The sequence below is a fragment of the Macrosteles quadrilineatus genome, unplaced genomic scaffold (genome assembly GCF_028750875.1).
Source record: "Macrosteles quadrilineatus isolate MER2022 unplaced genomic scaffold, UCM_ALF_1.0 Scaffold_5__1_contigs__length_97177068, whole genome shotgun sequence".
NCBI lineage: Eukaryota > Metazoa > Arthropoda > Insecta > Hemiptera > Cicadellidae > Macrosteles > Macrosteles quadrilineatus.
Genome location: NW_026542598.1, coordinates 53,543,851 through 53,563,725, shown reverse-complemented (window position 1 = coordinate 53,563,725; position 19,875 = coordinate 53,543,851). Strand labels below are relative to the sequence as shown.

Here is a 19,875-nt window from a genome sequence, read left to right as displayed (position 1 = left end):
CAGTAATAGACCACGTCGGATTGTTAAGTGAGGCAACATATAAAATATTTCATTTCAGGTACGTCGTGAATATTGGATATTCAAATAAAGTTTAGCTTATAAGAAATGTTAAATTTTAGTCATGGTAGATGTATCAGTATTGTCAAGATTCTGAAATCAATACTGAACAGTGAACACCTTACGAGATTTAATCCGTAATCATAATTATAATACCCGACACAAAAGCTGTATTTTATACCTTAAGCACAAATCTTCAATTTTGGAATCTTCTCCCCACTATCCCAAGTTAAGTTTTATAATAACCTTCCGATTAAATCTGCAGCTTCCCTCAATTAGTTTCAAAAGCAGTTATTTAAGTTTTTAGCCAATAAATGCTGTTATAAGGTAAATAAAATGATTTTACAGAGACTTGTAAAGTAAGATCTTTGTTTTGTAACGACTATTGTATTGACACTATTCATGTATATTCTGTACAAAATGAATAAAGAATCATTTGATTTTATATGAAGAGTTTTACGACTTGCTTAGGATTATACAAATAAGTTAATTGAAGAGTTTTATGACCATGAATAATTTGTGATATTTTGCAAAACTTTAATAATTTATTTTTCTCTATTGTTTCGGTGAAGTGGTAGAACATTATGGCTATGTTAGATGTATAGTACCATTGACTATATATACCGTCAACTATAAAACTGTCACAGACAGTGCAGGACGTCAGTCGTGGAACGTCCTTTGAGCCTTGCGGGATCTCGACCCATCAGGGTACTACACAGCTGCCGGACACATCGGTGTGTCCACACTTTGGACGAAGCTATGTAACTCAAACGGAGGGATTCATTTTTGGGGAGGCTGGATGTCGCACATAGTGATCGTCCGCGCTAGTGTGGTCGTGCTTTACTAGATGGAAGTTTGAGTGGTAAATAAACAGATCAAAAGTCCACCACAGGTGTTTTTATTTTAACATGTTAATGTGATAAAAAAAACTTTACAAGTACGGTTCTGGGAACTCGAATTTCACTTCCCTCCCTGTCAACTTCTTGTAGACTGAAGCAAATGTGTCCAGCTGAAACACAAACAATGGCTACATTAGGTGACGTTCTTACTATGTAAAATTTAAGTTAAGGGCAAATAAATATACTTTCTAAGCTGTTAGCGATAGCCACAGAAAAAGCAACAAAAGTTGCTTACCTGAAGCCAGAGCTATTTGTGTGGCACTGTTGTGGACCGATAATGACATTAGTACGTCTTCGGACTTGTGTCAGTGCATTTCCCATTAAAAATCTCACACAAAACTGACTTTGTATAAACTAAACTACACTTCACCCCACTTATTCAGCCTGCCTTGTACTTAATATCATAGCGCCTATCATAGCGTCATATATCTTTGTCTTGATCACAATTCTTAAAAATACATTGGAATAACTAGTGCAGAGTCGGATACATTTATGTTATTGTACGTTAATATGATCATGATTAAAAGTGGCGGTTTAGTTTTTATAAAGGCTTTGATACTAGACATGTTCTTCTCTTTCACGACCTTGAGTTCCAACAGGTGACAAGGTGTCTGAAGGAAGTTTCCTGTAGCACCTTGGAATGAACCATCAACAATACAGCTGATATTGAACCCATCCTGGTGCATTATGTTGTTTGTTAGCATTCCTCCTGTTCACCAATTGGGCCTAACTAGTTACCCTAAAGAGAAAATGTCTGCACATTCATAAAATTATGCTGAGGGGTATAATTTAAAAATATAATGTTTAACTTTGATCATGTTGAAAAGCTTACAATAACAATACCACAAAAGGCAAATTAGAATGATTTACTTTTTCATTTTGAGGTCCCCAAGGGGCCAAAAACACCCTCCGTTCAAATTCATACATATGTGTGTCCATTAGCGCGATAACTCGAGCAAAAATGATCCGATTTTGATGAAATTTGGTACAAACGTGTATACCTTTTAAACTGAGTTGAATCGTAATAGAAATACAAATTTTAATTTTAATACAACATGGCAGGCTGAATAGTAAAGTTTCCAACCAAACTTCAGATTATAAGTGGTCAATTCAGCACATAAAAATATGAGTGGTGCATGACTCAAAATCATCATCAGTAACATTTTCAACTCTTGAGGTAGCATACTAAAGAATAATCTGCAAGAAAAATAAAAAATAACCATTTTTGGTTTATTTGAATTAAAAAAAAATACTAGACATGTTCTTCTCTTTCACGACCTTGAGTTCCAAAAGGTGACAAGGTGTCTGAAGGAAGTTTCCTTTAGCACCTTGGAATGAACCATCAACAATACAGCTGATATTGAATCCATCCTGGTGCATCATGTCGTTTGTTAGCATTCCTCCTGTTCACCAATTGGGCCCAACTAGTTACCCTAAAGAGAAAATGTATGCAAATTCATAAAATTATGCTGAGGGTCATAATAAAAAAAAAAAAAATAATGTTTAACTTTGATCATGTTGTAAAGCTTACGTTAACGATACCACAAACGGCCCATGCAGCGTTAATGGCTAAGTTGTCATTTCATCTTCTATACCCGGATAAAACAGTGTACATTTCTTTTACATCTGATACTGCTGTAGGGGCTACACAATTTTATTTTTTGTTAAGAATTGAATGGATCGGATCATTGACAAAATTCATTAGATCGGATTATTGGTTTCTTGAAACAAAATGTATTACAGTTGTTAATGATTTAGAGTCTGATACTAAGCTATAGAATTATGTTCTCGTTTTTCTATCAGGAAAGTAATTTTTGTGTAAAACTAAATTAAAGTTAAATTTTTAACATGGATTTAAGTGGGACTTCAGATAAAATATGTCAATCATCACTTATCAGAGTGGTGCATGACTCAAAATCATCATCAGTCAGAAAAAGGTACCTATTTATTTACAAAAAGATCTCATCTTTTCAAAACTTGGACTGACCTAGGACTAAAAATTTATTTATAACATAAATTGAAGGCTTCCAGTAGCGGATCTAGGATAGGTCAAAGGGGGGGGCTGGGGGCCCTTACCCGGAAATTGTTTAAAACTTAAATGTTGAACGACACATTTTTAGGCCGTTTTTAACTCTTATTAACCAAAGTTTAGAGGTAAAAAACTAGGGGTTGACTCAAGAATATTCACTTAAAAATAAAACCGATTTTGAAGCCATTAGAATGTTTTTCATTAAAATATCATATCAGACCCTTTGACTATAAGAATTTGAACGTTGAAATGTATTACCTTTTTATTTGAAGTACAGAAATACTTTTAGTACTAATATTAAATTTTTATTCAAATGATTACGTTTTTAAAATAAACCTGAATGTTTCTACTTTATAACAAGTTTCTATAATGCATTAATGCATTACTTATTATTCCTTATTAGAAACGGTCTAAAGCAGAAGTATTGTACAAGCCTTAGCTGGATTACTCTTATCCTGAATTTAAAGAGTAACAGTTGAAAAAAATACATATGACGAAGCCAGGTAACTTAAACCATTTAGCTACCAAAAATATATATATATATAAGTTGACTATTTCAAAGGACAGTAATAATGTAAAATACCTTTTCAAAAGAAACTTTAATGTTACAACTTCTTTTAATAGTTCAGTGCTATGAATATGTTATTCGATGGCCCAATTTGACAAACACATTTGTCTTGGTTTTGACTGAAAATGATGTAAGACTTTGTTTACATAGATTTCTCTATGAGACAATCAATAACCTTGGTCGGGCGTGCGGATTCCTCTCATGTTCGGCCACCGAACAAAACAAATTTCCCATTTTTAGCGAATTACCCCTATAGGGAATAAGCTATTACCGTAGGTCTCATGGTAAGACATAGACCCGGGACACTTTTCATTTTGAGGTCCCCAAAGGCCAAAAACACCCTCCGTTAAAATTCATAAATATACGTGTCCGTTAGTGCGATAACTCGAGCAAAAATGATCCGATTTCGATGAAATTTGGTACAAACAAGTAAAACTTTTAAACTGAGTTGAATCCTAATAGAAATACAAATTTTAATTTTAATTTAACATGGAAGGCTGAATAGTAAAGTTTCAGCCAAACTTCAGATTATAAGTGGTCAATTCATCACATAAAATATGAGTGGTGCATGACTCAAAATCATCATCAGTTTACAACTCAGATATTTACAATTCTTGAGGTTGTATGCTTAAGTATAATCTGCAATAGAAATATAAGTTACTAATTTCTATTTTTTACTAGTTTATTTGAATTAGTTTAAAAAACCACACAAGTGCTTCTGTCTTTTACAAAAATATCTCTTCCCTCTATTGTGTTTAACTGAGTGTAAAGTCAATTTGCATTCATAACTTAAATATGACAAGCTGAATAGAGGGCTGGGTAAAAAAACTTCAGATATAAGTGGTCAATTCATCACATAAAATATGAGTGGTGCATGACTCAAAATCATCATCAGTTGACATTTACAACTCTTGAGATTGTATGATTAAGTATAATTTGCAAGAAAAATTAAAAATAACCATTTTTGGTTTATTTGAATTAACAAAATTAAATTAAAACCATAGAAGTGCTTCTGTCTTCAACAAAAAGGTATCACCCCTCTCCCGTGTCTAACTGAGTGTAAAGTCAATTTGCATTCATAACTTAAATAGGCCTATGACAAGCTGAATAGAGGGCTGGGTAAAAAAACTTCAGATATAAGTGGTCAATTCAGCACATAAAAATATGAGTGGTGCATGACTCAAAATCATCATCAGTTATGTTTGCTACTATCTTATAGATAAAGAAAATCTTCAACATTGATAGTAATAACAGATGTGCCGTGATAAGATACACTATCAAAATCGTAGCTTAAATGCCCTCAGAAACAAAAGATGTTTCTTTGGCAACTGTACCATCAGTGCAATATTATTGTTGCTTAAATGTGTGATGTGTGTCGATGATATTGTATTTATAAGAAACTGTTCCTTCAGTTAAAGAGGGTCAATCATCACAGATAAATATGAGTGGTGCATGACACAGAATCATCACTAGGAACACGAATCACACACCGGGTTTCAACCCACTGGTAAAAGAATTTTTTATGACTTAAATGAGAAAGAATATCACTAAAAAATTAATTTGGCTTGGTTTAAAACAGAGTCGGAATGTCACACAGGTAGCCTACTAATTGTTATTCATATTACAGAGAGGTCTATTATCATAAAGGGAGACGAGTGGTACATGACTCGACAATCATTAGTAACATTTTAGCCAGTTATCTATTGATAATTTGTTAAAATAGAATCAGCAATAATGTGCCACAACATTTCTATATATTGGTCAAGAAGGGATTTCAGCCAGAGGACAAACAGTACTTAGTCAGCAAAAACATTTTAAAACATTTTTAAGATTGGATGTTTTGCTCCCTTAGTGATGACATGCCATGAAGACAATTCACCGTGGAAGAACAACATTTTTGTTCGTCCAAAATGACACTGAATAGTTAAGAACTACACAGCAACACAAGGACGGTTGCTAAAAAACATCTAATAGCAAATTGTAAGGTGGAATTGGAGATGAAAGCATGTAGCTAGATATCAAAGTTGTAACAATTTAACTACAGTATGTTCAAGTTTTGCAACATATGGATTTTAAAGAGCTAACAATTAATTTCTGAAAAGAATTACATATATCTGACAGTTCTTCAAAGAGCCTGCATTGAACAAGTTTTAAAAACTGGCTGTCTTGTTCCCTTAGTGATGAAATTCCAAAAGGCTGTTCACCGTGGAAGAACAACTTTACTGTTTGTCCAAAAAGACACTGAATAGTTAATAACTATACAGCAACACTAGGACGGTTGGTTTACAACATCATCTGATAACAAGGTACAATGTATAAATTAAACTATATAACTTATAATATATAATACTAGCCTATAACTAATAATAATTCAACTATAACTCAACATTTTAAAATAGGCATAAACATGTGCAAATGAAAAATCTGTACTGAAAAATATAAAACTGCTCAATTAAAAAAACTTCTACCTAAGTTATTAAATGCAGCAGTAGACCTGCAACGTACAAGACTGAAATTTACCTTGTGGTCGATGTTAGTTTGCTGGTTCTTATCTAAGTGGACTTTGATGAGTTGTTTGCCATCCATCTTCACCTGTATTCTCTTTCCTACAATTTCAGCGGGGTAGACCAGGTCCTCAAGAATAGCATCGTAGACAGCAGTTAGTGTACGGCTGAAAACCAAATACTAGATGTCACAAATGTTAGTCAGAAATAACTCAACACATAATGTTTCTTAGCTTAGTTATTGTTTTGTTCCCTTAGTGATGACATGCCAACAGGCAATTCACCGTGGAAGAACAACTTTACTGTATGTCCATCTTGACACTAAGTAGCTAAAAGCAACTTAGCAACACTAGGACAATGTATTAGAGTTTAGTTTATAGATAAACACATAGAAAACACTTTCATTGGCATTGGTTTTCTTTCACTAATGGGAGATGATCATCATTTCGCCTGTGGGACACGGATGATGATATTCTCGCGATTACTGTAGATGTTTATTATTTCACCAGTATGACGATAATGTGTCTGCGTTAGTTGGAGGCAATAAAGATAGTGTCGCGATCACAGATTAGTCATTACAATATTTGTTAATTTACGTAATTCATAAAAACCAGGAAGGTAGCAGAAGTCACATCCCGATCCAAAAGCACAACATTGTTCATCCCTAGTAAAATATGAATGCTAGGGGCAAATGCGATTTTCGGATTCAGACTAATTATTTTGTTCCCTTAGTGATGACATGCCAACAGGCAATTCACCGTGGAAGAACAAATTTATTGTCCGTCCACCTTGACACTAAGTAGCTAAAAGCAACTTAGCAACACTAGGACAATGTATTAAGAGTTTAGATATAGATAAACACATAGAAAACACTTTCATTGGCATTGGTTTTCTTTCACAAATGGGAGATAATCATCATTTTGCCTGTGGGACACGGATGATGATGTTCTCACGATTACTGGAGATTTTTATTATTTCACCAGTATGACGATAATGTGTCTGCGTTAGTTGGAGGCAATAAAGATAGTGTCGCGATCACAGATTAGTCATGATGTCAAAGAACAGTGTTTATTTGTCATTAATGCATTAAAAGTATTTTTTAATTAGGATTTTAAAACAAATGAGGTTTTACGTGTTACATGGGAGAAAAAATCTCATCCCAAAAACCAGGAAGGTAGCAGAAGTCACATCCCGATCCAAAAGCACAACATTGTTCATCCCTAGTAAAATATGAATGCTAGGGACAAATGCGATTTTCGGATTCAGATTAATTGTTTTGTTCCCTTAGTGATGACATGCCAACAGGCAATTCACCGTGGAAGAACAACTTTACTGTATGTCCATCTTGACACTAAGTAGCTAAAAGCAACTTAGCAACACTAGGACAATGTATTAGAGTTTAGTTTATAGATGAACACATAGAAAACACTTTCATTGGCATTGGTTTTCTTTCACAAATGGGAGATAATCATCATTTCACCTGTGGGACACGGATGATGATGTTCTCACGATTACTGGAGATGGTTATTATTTCACCAGCATGACGATAATGTGTCTGCGTTAGTTGGAGGAAATAAAGATAGTGTCGCGATCATAGATTAGTCATGACAATATTTATTTACGTAGTTCATAAAACCCAGGAAGGTAGCAGAAGTCACATCCCGATCCAAAAGCACAACATTGTTCATCCCTAGTAAAATATGAATGCTAGGGACAAATGCGATTTTCGGATTCAGACTAATTGTTTTGTTCCCTTAGTGATGACATGCCATCAGGCAATTCACCGTGGAAGAACAACTTTACTGTATGTCCATCTTGACACTAAGTAGCTAAAAGCAACTTGGCAACACTAGGACAATGTATTAGAGTTTAGATATAGATAAACACATAGAAAACACTTGCATTGGCATTGGTTTTCTTTCACCAATGGGAGATAATCATCATTTCGCCTGTGGGACACGGATGATGATGTTCTCACGATTACTGGAGATGGTTATTATTTTGCCAGTATGACGATAATGTGTCTGCATTAGTTGGAGGCAATAAAGATAGTGTCGCGATCACAGATTAGTCATGACAATATTTATTTATTTACGTAATTCATAAAACCCAGGAAGGTACCAGAAGTCACATCCCGATCCAAAAGCACAACATTGTTCATCCCTAGTAAAATATGAATGCTAGGGACAAATGCGATTTTCGGATTCAGACTAATTGTTTTGTTCCCTTAGTGATGACATGCCATCAGGCAATTCACCGTGGAAGAACAACTTTACTGTATGTCCATCTTGACACTAAGTAGCTAAAAGCAACTTAGCAACACTAGGACAATGTATTAGAGTTTAGATATAGATAAACACATAGAAAACACTTGCATTGGCATTGGTTTTCTTTCACCAATGGGAGATAATCATCATTTCGCCTGTGGGACACGGATGATGATGTTCTCACGATTACTGGAGATGGTTATTATTTTGCCAGTATGACGATAATGTGTCTGCATTAGTTGGAGGCAATAAAGATAGTGTCGCGATCACAGATTAGTCATGACAATATTTATTTATTTACGTAATTCATAAAACCCAGGAAGGTACCAGAAGTCACATCCCGGTCCAAAAGCACAATATTGTTCATCCCTAGTAAAATATGAATGTTAGGGAACAAATGCGATTTTCGGTTTCAGGATAATTGTTTTGTTCCCTTAGTGATGACATGCCAACAGGCAATTCACCGTGGAAGAACAACTTTACTATATGTCCATCTTGACACCAAGTAGCTAAAAGCAACTTAGCAACACTAGGACAATGTATTAGAGTTTAGTTTATAGATGAACACATAGCAAGCAAATACTTTCATTGTCATTGGGTTCCTTTCACTAATGATGGGAGATGGTCATCATTTTGCCATTGTTGGACACGGATGATGATGTTCCCAAGATTACTGGAGATGTGTATGATTTCACCATTAAGGCTGTCCCAGTAAAACTCTTTGCCTGGGAGTGTCCAGTCCATGGATCGGATCACTCTAGCTCTAGGAAGTGTTTGCCATTAGGTGGCTAAGTGAGCCACAGCCACAGCCGGACTGTGTCTTGGCTATTTTGGATCCCAAATCGCCGACGAGCACACCTCTATATACCAACAAACCTTTAACATTTAGGCCCAGATCACACAAGCGACTTATCTAGCTCACTAGGCTGTGACTAGGTAAGCAGGACTAGGTAGCAGACCACAGGATCAAATGGAGCTGTTCACACGAGCGTAGAGCGATCAGCGATCGAGCCACGTTCGAGCTTTGTGTCGCAAATCATCGTCAGGCCCCGCTTCCCAGCCAAGTCACCCGCTCTAGCTGCGTAGCAGTACACGTAGCCTTATTGGAGCGGTCGGTCGTCGCGCTGCAGCTCGCATACTTCCCTTTGTTCTCATTAGGCGCCAGTGATGGATCCGAGTGGCTTTAATATCGATATTTTCATCTAGTCCGTGGACTCGTCGCTCGTGTGAACCAGTGTATTGTCGGGTCGCAAAGAATGCTAGTCAATGGCAAGTCAGCTAGGTAAGTCACTCGTGTGATCCATAGTCCTTAGTGTGAGGAGACTGTAACACTGGGTTGACGATAATATTTCTGCGATAGCAGGAGACAAAGATTATTGCGAGCTGTGATAGATAGATTACTCATTACAGTCATGATGGCAAAGAACATTTTACTTATTTATTTTTTTTTTTTTATTTAGACAAAACACAGGAAGGAAGCAGAAGTTTGTCCCTATCTTAAGTCCTGCCTATCCCTATGTTAATTAATGCAAGGTGAAAACATGTTTTTTTTATTTAATTGTATTGCTCCCTTAGTGTTGACATGCAAATGGGCAATTCACTGTGGAAAAACAACTTTACTGCATGTCCATCTTGACACTTAGTAACTAAAAACAACTTAGCAACACTAGGACAATGTATAGCTTGTGCGATTCCCTTCAATAATGACTGCCAGCCTAATCATGAAAACTAACTTTCCATGGCTTTCTTATGTGCAGCAAACGAAAACAGAGTGAGTTTATTTCCATTTAAAAATTCAAGACTAATTCCAGATATTTCATGAGTTTTTTTCAACAATAATTAGGGATGGGTTCATAAAAAAATGTATCGAGTCTCCTATCTTGATACCAATTTTTATAATTTAACCAAATTTTCAAATTCTACACCAACCCCTGTCATTATGTCATAAAGATTCAGTTAATAGGGTGTTTTTCAAGTAAAGAAAAAATGCAGCACTGGAAAATTCTGACTAGGCAATTTAGATTTTTAGGATGATGAAAATCTTCCACGACCAAGTAGACATCATCATTGACTGCCACGGACACAGAAACGTCATCATTGTCGTCAGCGACCGTGTCAAAATCGTGAACATTTTCCTCGATATGATCGTTGTCTCCCTCGGTCACGGAAACACAAAAGAAAGACAACTCACCATGAAAGAACAACTTTACTCTACCTTCTAGGCCTCTTCTGCTTGTTTTTTGTGCGTGTCTTCCTTGTAGGCTTAGGCAAGATCTTGCGCTCCCCAATGAAGACGACATGCTTGGCACTGAATTTCTTCTCCAATTCACGGACAAGCCGAATCTGAACCTTTTGGAACGACTTCAGTTGTGGGATTGGAACGTAGATGACAATAGACTGAAACACAATCTTATTTTTAGCAGAAGAATCATTTGACAGGAAGAGTGGGGTTCTTTCAAACAAACATCAAACATTTTAGCGAATTTCCCATAGAGAAAATAAGCTATTATCGTAGGTCTCATGGTAAGACCTGGACCGGGACTGATTTAATTTTTCGTTTGGTGGAGGTCCCAGATGCCAAAAATACCATCCGTTCAAATTCATATATATTTTATATATATATATGTATATAGAGGCTATACCGGTATGTGTCCATTAGCACAATAACTCAAGCAAAAATGAATGGTATGAACCTACATTTGTTCGACCGAGTTCACATACCAGCATGATTGGACTATGGGGGTTTTATTTGGTAGGCTAACAATGGGTTTTTCCAATTTTTCTCAATAAAAACATAAAATTTTACAATTTCTTTCCAAATCATTTAGTAGAGCTCAAAAAAACAAATACTTTATTATGTTTAAGCGTTTTATAAAGGTGTAAATTTAAAATCACTATGTTATCCTTATGGAGAAAAAATAAACTGTTGTTGGTGTGGAAAATGTTTCAACTCCATACTAAGCTATCGATACTTAAATAAACAAAAATAGAAAAATGCATCTGTCTTCCCTGTAGCACCAAACCTACAATCTACCTACTCTTTAAAATTAAGTTAATGATATTTTTAAATAAGAAATAATTTAATGGAATTCCACCTAGGTAACTAGGACTAAGTAGGACTAATTTGATTAGTCTGCAGGTTTGCTTCAGGGGTATTATTAATGTATCCTATTACTGGGTTCTTGAGAAATAATAGGCTATTACAGGGTTGAGGAAAAGAAATCAAAACTTTCTAATGCCTACTATATTCTTGTAGAAGGTAATCCATGGTTAGTTTAGCAAGAAAATAGTATTTTTCAGGCTGATTCTGATTCTATACAAGTGGAATACATATTTAAGGTAGGTGTAGTTAATCGGTTTTAACCCTTTCCGGACTGTAGGCGGATATATCCGCTAGCATTTTGTGCAAAGCGGACAGTAGGCAGATATATCCGCCAATTATTATGACAGTAAAAAGATATACATATTTTTTAATAAAAATCTGTATAGCCTACATACTATAGGCCATCTGGGAAGGGTTATTATAGATTTAGGCTACATGTCAATGATGATTAGATTAAAGTAGGCCTAAATAATAGAAATGGACAGGTTCCAAAAAATTAAAAAAAATTTGGGAAGATATAGGCTATTTTTTTAGTGAGGATGAAATTTAATATGGAATTTGTGTCAACTGTCAGAATATTCCGGACCCGGGAAACAACAGATTATGTCTCCACAATCGCTTGCTGTAGGCTTAGATGTTTATGGATTCACCAGTAGGCCTATGGGGGGTGATGATAATTACTCTGCATTCACAGATCTTCATGATTTTGACGCTATACCACGTGAAACAATGTGTCTGTTTTAGCGGAGACAATCACTAGTGCAGCGACTATAGATTACAATACGATGGGAGACATAGAATAGTGTGATAATGCTGAAAATTGATTTTTTTGTCATTGTTGGTGTTTGCAAGACTTATGTTTAGGCTACACAAGACTTTACATCAAGTTTCCCTTGCGGTGTGGGAAGAAAAGGCAATGTCCCGTTCCGATCTAAAGTACAGTAGGCCTACAATCCCGTCCCAACCCTAGAAGATGGCATAGGCCTATTAGGCTATTAGTGCAAAGTGAATAGCCTATTCAATCGCTGATTTACAGGATCAACTTAATTGTTTTGTTCCCTTAGTGATGACATGCCAATGGGCAATTCACCGTGGAAGAACATTTTTACTGTATGTCCGTCTTGACACTAAGAATGCTAAATGCAACCTAGCAACACTAGGACACTACCCTATAACATTACCATTTCCTTCTAAGATCAACTTTTTTTGATATCCCCTAAAAACATTTGGGCAAATTTAAGTTCAACTGATGTAAGAAGCTATACTGTAAGATATGATGTAAGATTTATTTAGCCTACTAGTTTGTGTTTTAGGTTTCAATTTTAAACAAGTTGCAATAGCCTCATTTTAGCCTAAAATTTGACCTAGAAATTTAATGAGAATATTGGTCTTTTGCAGATATTATAACAAATACTTAAAAATGTGTAGGCTAACTTACTTTCTTGCCGTTGTTGTATTCAATTTCCCTCGCTTTGGTAATGTAAAGTTCCCGAAGCTGGGCTTTTAAATCACTGTTCATCTCCAGCTCCAGCAGTGCCTGAGAGATTGACACCTCGAAGGGGTCAGGCTCTGACCCTCCAGCTTTGATTATTTTTGAACTTGCTGTAAACATCTGAAAGAAATGATAGGGAGATTATTGTTTCGAAATCGTAACCTCGTAGTTCAAGCAACTACTCCAATTGCTAAAAGCCAAATGGATAAAGCATAATTAACAGCTGGTAGGCTATAACCTAATTTTTACCTTCCTAATCAAAACTACCTTCAAAACACTTAGTGCTGCCACGAATCAACATAAACCCCAACCTATTCTCCCCACACGCCTTAATAAGTAGTGAAAATAGGCTACAGTAGAACCCCGGTTAACCGAATTCGGGTTAACCCAAACGGTTCCATAAAATAATACACGTCTCAAATTAAGTAATGTAAAATGCTTTAGTAACTTTAATTGTTTAGTCTAAAGTATTTTCTAACCCATCGTCACATTTCTGTAGCTGAAATAAAACACTGTATAGGCCTAATATAAACATTGGGGATTGTTTTTAATTCATTTTCCCCACACACCGTGGTAATACATAGGCTATTTTTAGCATATAATGGGTTAACCGAAAAATTGGTTACATATTTGAAACGGCTCCTCCCCCTTTTTTTTGGTTAACCAGGGTTCTACTGTATAGATATATACGTTGGCTATATCACCAATTCCAATGGCTAACTCATTTCCGGTCTCTTCAAGACGAAGGCTGACGTCACCAACAAAGACCAATAGCAAAGGTACAACAACCCTGGTCACAGTAGTACCACACGACGGAAGTATAGGCTGACAGTGACTAAATTTCCCCATTTCAAGATAATTCCTCCTTTTTTAAGGGCAAACACCCCGTTCCTCCCTGCCAATTACCAATTTTCTCCGTTAAATTACCCTTTTCTCCTGCATAATTACCCTTTCCTCTCGTTGATTAACCATGTTAATTTCCCCCTACCCAAAACCCTGAATTCCCACCGAGCCCCCTAGAACGTAGGAATTATTGCTGATAATTCCAATTAGTAATAAAAGGAAGCCTCTCCTCCAAAAAAGTTACAAAGTTGTAGCGTTGATGTCAAAGAACAGTTTAAAAGCGTTTAAGAACGTTTTTTTGTGACGTGTGGTACGTAAACAATAACCTGATAAAATAATAACTCAACTTCCCTTTGAAAATATAAGTTGTACCAGTAGGTCTACTAAAAATTTTATTATTATTAACTTGACATAACTTTAAAAACAACAATTTATATATCAAACAACTTTCGGATTTTAATACTGTCTGGTCTGCTTACAGGAACTAGCCTACATCTCAAAAGCTGGAACAGACCCAGGAAACTTGTGTAAGTCTTTGACTTGTCTTTATTAGGCCTATATAAGCAGGTGGCGTTCGCAGAGGCATACACAAAATTGAGCGGAGTCAGCAGAGTTCATATCCTTCTCGAAATTGAGCTTCATAGTTATTTTTACCTACAGTTTAGGCCTACCGCACACGAGAGCTGACTGTTTTGTCGTAGTCGGGAGTCAAAGTCGAACCCATCTGAGCGCACACACAGGCCGACCGCAGCCAGACAATCGGGGCATTTTGGGGTTGACCGATTTTCCTGCCGACTGCTCCCCGAGTCAACTGTAGTATCATATTGATAAAGGCATAGAGAAGTTTGAGCCCGCAGACTGACGACTAAAAGGTCTGTCTGTCTGTCAGTCTTACAGAGTTTGGTTGTACAGTAATGATAGCAAACTAGACAAACCACCGTTGGTTTTGAATTATTTTAACCATGAACCCATTGCAATCCCATAACCAAACTTAGTGTACACATTACTGATAACATGAACAACTTTATATATTTTTTAGAAAATAATCAAAAACGTGTTTTTCAAAATATTTTATTTTAAAAATATTTTTGAATTTGAAAAAAATGTTGTCATAACCTATTAGGGTATGTGTTATATATCCATTAGAAAGGGCATAAAAAGAGCTAAAAAATGACACCTTTCCCATGTTTCTAACTTAAACAGGAGACGAGTTATGACTATTTAAAAGTTATACCACAGCGCGATTTTGGCCGTTTTTTGAAAACTTTAACCCTCCGAGTGTTATTTGTCGCTGCAGCGACACATAACACACTTTGTGTAGTGTTTTGTGTCACTGCAGCGACTCACAAACACTGTTTACGGCGAAGGCTCTATAACTGACAAAATCGGATTGAACTGGATCGAGTTAGGTATCGTTTTATTTGTCAGATTCAGAGCTTTCTCCGGAGGTCTGTCTCTAAGCGCTTTTCATTTTAGTTCCGAAAATATTGTAGCAGACAGCTGACGTGCGTTTTTGTAAACAGCTTGGTTAACCTCGCACCGCGGACTGATGTGTTTTATTACGTTTGGGTCATTCCATATCAAATCAACAAGGCTCTCAACCTGACCATCTTGGATTTTGATGAAATTTTGCATACTTGTAGTATTTTGAGTCCTGAATCCAAATATGCTTTTTAAAAAAATCTATCTTTTATAGTTTTTATGATATAAATATTTGAAAATGGTAAAAATTGGCGTTTTTTACCGTGCGCGCAAATCTAAAATGTTGTCTAGGATGAGTTCTATTGGTCCTATCAAGTTGTACAATGGCTCATTTTAAAGAGGATTCAAATGCCTTTAATCTGATACCAAACTCAACCTACTTTGGTAAAAATTAATTTTTTTTGAAAATTTCAAAATATGTTTTTGAAAAAAAATGTAAGATAGTGTTTTTTGAAAAATTTGAAAATTACATATGTTAAAGAATGTAATCTAGTAAGTTCATTATAAAAATTTCAAAATGGGATGATGATGGGATCAGCAGTTATGATAAAAATACTTGACTATGGTTCACTGTTTCCAAGCATTTTGGCGCATACAGCGTGTACGTACTAACCTAAATGTATCATTTAATAAGAGTCTATTAATTATATGATTAAAATTAAAAATATCTGCCTATATTTGAACTATGTATGTCATATTTTGCTATAATATAAACTAAATCTAGCAAATAAACAACATTATTCAAGTTAACAGAGTTTCCGTCAACCTTTGAACATGGGGGCTACTTTGAACAAACTTTCCACTTTTCATATTTTATTTTTTTTTCATATTAATTTCATCTTTAAATGATAATATTTATTATAATTTTCTATTCCCAGATAAATACTCTTCTTAAAAAAAATATTTAATAGTGCATACTATGGTTCTACAAAAAATTAAAAATACTTATTTTTCACTGAAATTTTTTAGTAAAAAAAAGTCGTCCAAACTTCCATGTCTACAGCAAACCCAGTAAGTTTATGATTTATGACTTAAAACCATAATTGAATAGCCCATTTATCTGGGATTAAGAAAATACCTGCTTTGATTACTTTATAAGCAGTAATGACTTTACAAAAAAGAAAGAAAAAATTACCTAATTTGCTGACCCTTACTTATGGCGTCGCGAAACCATAGTTCTGGAGCAAAATTTCCCGGACATGAAAAAAAAAATACTTGGGTTTTTAAGTGTTATTTTTTTAAATGATTTTTCTAATGAAAACAGATGTTTTGAGCTTTAGTTAGCAGCCATAATCCAATTCCTTTATTTGACTGCTATGATATTTAAAAAATAGGCTACCCTTGCAAAGTTAAAAAATAACCGGACGGACATTTTGAAAATTCTCCGTAACTTTTTTTAATTTTTGACATATCAAAATAGAAGTTATACAGAAATGTGGTATGCGGTTTGTGGTATTTAAATCCACAAATCAGTTTTCACTAAAAAAATTTTAATTGTTAAAGTAAGAATACATTATTTATACTTATGAGCAGACATTTCCCCAAAACTAAATAATTAGACTATCATGGAATATTATCTATGTATCAATAATAAGGTTACTACAGGATTTAAATAGATTGATCACAGTATATTGTGTGACAAAATTATCAATGCTTGTTTGTCTCTCTCTCTTGTCACGAGAGGAAAGACAGACAAACATGGACCAATGGGTTTTGGTTGAGGTTCCTCAGTCTTTTCCAGTTAGTTGTGTTGCAACGATTTACTGTAATTAATCTTTAAGTCTGCCTTTTCACTAGGCTGGAGACACTAGTCAGCCACTAGATCTGTGCAAAATCACATTGTGAAGCACTTTACGATTACACTATCAAGTCGCAGCGACCCACCTCGGCAGTAGCGACCCGGTCTTGAGAAGTTGTAATTTGTTTGACAGGTACACAGGTCTAACTTATGTTTGTCAGTCTTTCCTCTTGTCTCAAGACCGAGTCGCTACAGCCGAGATGGGTCGCTGCAACCTGATAGTGTAAACGTAAAGTGCTTCACAATGTGATTTTGCAGATCTAGTGGCTGACTAGTGTCTCCAGCCTAGTGAAAAGCCAGACTTAAAGATTGATTACAGTAAATCGTTGCAACACAACTAACTGGAAAAAGACTGAGGAACCTGAACCTTACCCTTACCCATTGGACCATGTTTGTTCAAAGGTTGACGGAAACTCTGTTAACTTGAATAATGTTGTTTACTTGCTAGATTTAGTTTATATATAGCAAAATATGACATACATAATTCAAATATAGGCAGATATTTTTAATTTTAATCATATAATTAATAGACTCTTATTTAATGATACATTTAGGTTAGTACTTACACGCTGTATGCGCCAAAACGCTTGGAAACAGTGAACCATAGTCAAGTATTTTTATCATAACTGCTGATCCCATTATCATCCCATTTTGAAATTTTTATAATGTACTTACTAGATTACATTCTTTAACATATGTAATTTTCAAATTTTTCAAAAAACACTATCTTAATTTTTTTTTCAAAAACATATTTTGAAATTTTCAAAAACAATTAATTTTTACCAAAGTAGGTTGAGTTTGGTATCAGATTAAAGGCATTTGAATCCTCTTTAAAATGAGCCATTGTACAACTTGATAGGATTAATAGAACTCATCCTAGACAGCATTTTAGATTTGCGCGCACGGTAAAAAACGCCAATTTTTACCATTTTCAAATATTTATATCATAAAAACTATAAAAGATAGATTTTTTTAAAAAGCATATTTGGAATCAGGACTAAAAATACTACAAGTATGCAAAATTTCATCAACATCCAAGATGGTCAGGTTGAAAATAATTTTTTATTTGTTGATTTCATATGGAATGACCCGTTTATCATTGTTTTTGTGTTAGAAATCAAAAGTAGTGATATACGAGGTGCATTATAAGAAGATTTAAGTGATTTTGAAGGGCTGGTTGATGATCCTGAAGAAGTAGGTAAATTATCAGCCAGATTCCTAGCTATGGAAGTAGGCTATATATTTGTAATCCTCATAAAATTTAGAACAAAGTCGCTATTTTCAAATATTTATAGGCCTATAATTTATACAATTTCATTGAGCGCAAACTAATTTTTTTTTTAAAAAATTTTTCAAAAAAAGGACATTTGTTTAAAAAATTTTTTTTTGAAACAAATGTCCCTTAGGCCTATGTTCTATGTATAATATTGAAGCCCATGATTTTCCAAACAAAATGGTATATAGAACAGCATAATTAACATTGTTTTCAAGCTTCTCAGATCCGTTTTAATAAAACCTTGCAAATGAGCAAAAAAAAGGCAGACATTAAGGCCAAAACAAGGGACACTAGGAGGGTTAAATGGCCGCATTTTTCAAACTGTTTGAGATATTGAGTTGAAATTTGGTATTTTTTTAATCTTTATAAAGGTAACCTCTGTACCAAATTTCATAAAAATCTAAGATGGTGAGGTAAAATAGGTGTGTTGATTTGACATGGACTGAAACCCCCACCTAACCTATAAAAAGTAAGTACCATAGGCCTACCAATTGTAGGACTATCAACCAATAGCCTTAACTTAAGTGTAACTTACCACAGGTTGGTAACTTAAGTTAAGCTACTTACTGCTATTTTGAGTTGGACCTAACCAAAAACACAAGAAAAAAAATGGAATTTGGCTTAGTCTCTGATAGGACCTTTGACTATTAATACTTTGGTCCTGTACTAGGCCCATAGTAAATCGTACAGCCCGAGCCCAGTGAATAATAATAGCCTAGCATATTGTTTGCCTAACCTATTTGGTGAACAGGTTTTAGATTTGAAGAATCAAACAACCCAAATCTCGTTGAATGTAAACTTTAATTACATTGATCCATCAATTAGTTCTTAAATAACGCTGAACATACTCTAATAGCCTACTTGGTATGTTCCAAATAAATTAGGAAGTACCCCACAGTCATAAGGTTAAGGTAGTTGTGTCAAGCGAGACACAATACAAATCCATTTACATCAAAGTAAGTACATTGGGCTTAGTTGTAATACGTACAGGTAAAGAAAGTTAAATAACAAATAAATTTAGTCTATAATTAATACATTAAGTTAAGAAGGCAAAGTAAATAAATAATAATTATAAATTTTCAAAAGTTAACAATTCACGTACCTTGTCCAGCCGAGATGAGAAAGAGGGGACATCAGTGCTGCCACTGCCACCGCGACGCTGATGAGAACAATAAGAAGAAACGTAGAATCTGTTTCCGCTTATAAAAAAAGATACAATACTTTATACAGAGTACAATCCGTGTATAACGACGGCGGCCGTGGTATAACCATAGACTAACCAACACGTTTTATCTATGGTATAACCATAGATAAAACATACTCCTCAGGTTATAACTATGGTGATACAAAGAATAACGATAAATAATAAATTAAGTACTATTAAGGGAGTATGTTTTATCTATGCTATTATCAAGAATAATAAATGGTATCAGCAATCTGACACAAACTTTCTCCCAAAAGCACAGCACAGACTATAGAAACCCAGACTAATCACTGGGCGATGCATAGGGCCCAGCGGGCCCCATCATTCGCCGTCATTATAGTATTCCACAGGGT

At 35.0% G+C, this 19,875-nt stretch overlaps 1 protein-coding gene across 1 annotated transcript; it reads right to left on the bottom strand.

Moving 5' to 3' along the window:
- Positions 1 to 939: 939 nt before the first annotated feature.
- LOC128995278 (40S ribosomal protein S7) lies at positions 940 to 19,497 on the bottom strand. Its single transcript, XM_054420240.1, has 5 exons — positions 19,421 to 19,497; positions 12,866 to 13,039; positions 10,540 to 10,721; positions 6,074 to 6,224; positions 940 to 1,066 (listed from the first exon to the last, which is right to left on the bottom strand). The coding sequence occupies exons 2-5, from the start codon at positions 13,037 to 13,039 to the stop codon at positions 989 to 991; spliced, it is 585 nt and encodes a 194-aa protein (XP_054276215.1). The 5' UTR covers positions 19,421 to 19,497; the 3' UTR covers positions 940 to 988.
- Positions 19,498 to 19,875: the final 378 nt, after the last annotated feature.

Coding starts and splice junctions, on each gene's coding strand:
- LOC128995278 (XM_054420240.1), bottom strand. CDS start 13,039: ATGTTTACAGCAAGTTCAAAAATAATCAAAGCTGGAGGGTCAGAGCCT. Junction 6,225..10,539: donor AAGCAGAAGAGGCCTAGAAG/GTAGAGTAAAGT, acceptor TTTGGTTTTCAG/CCGTACACTAACTGCTGTCT. Junction 1,067..6,073: donor AAACTAACATCGACCACAAG/GTAAATTTCAGT, acceptor TTTGTGTTTCAG/CTGGACACATTTGCTTCAGT.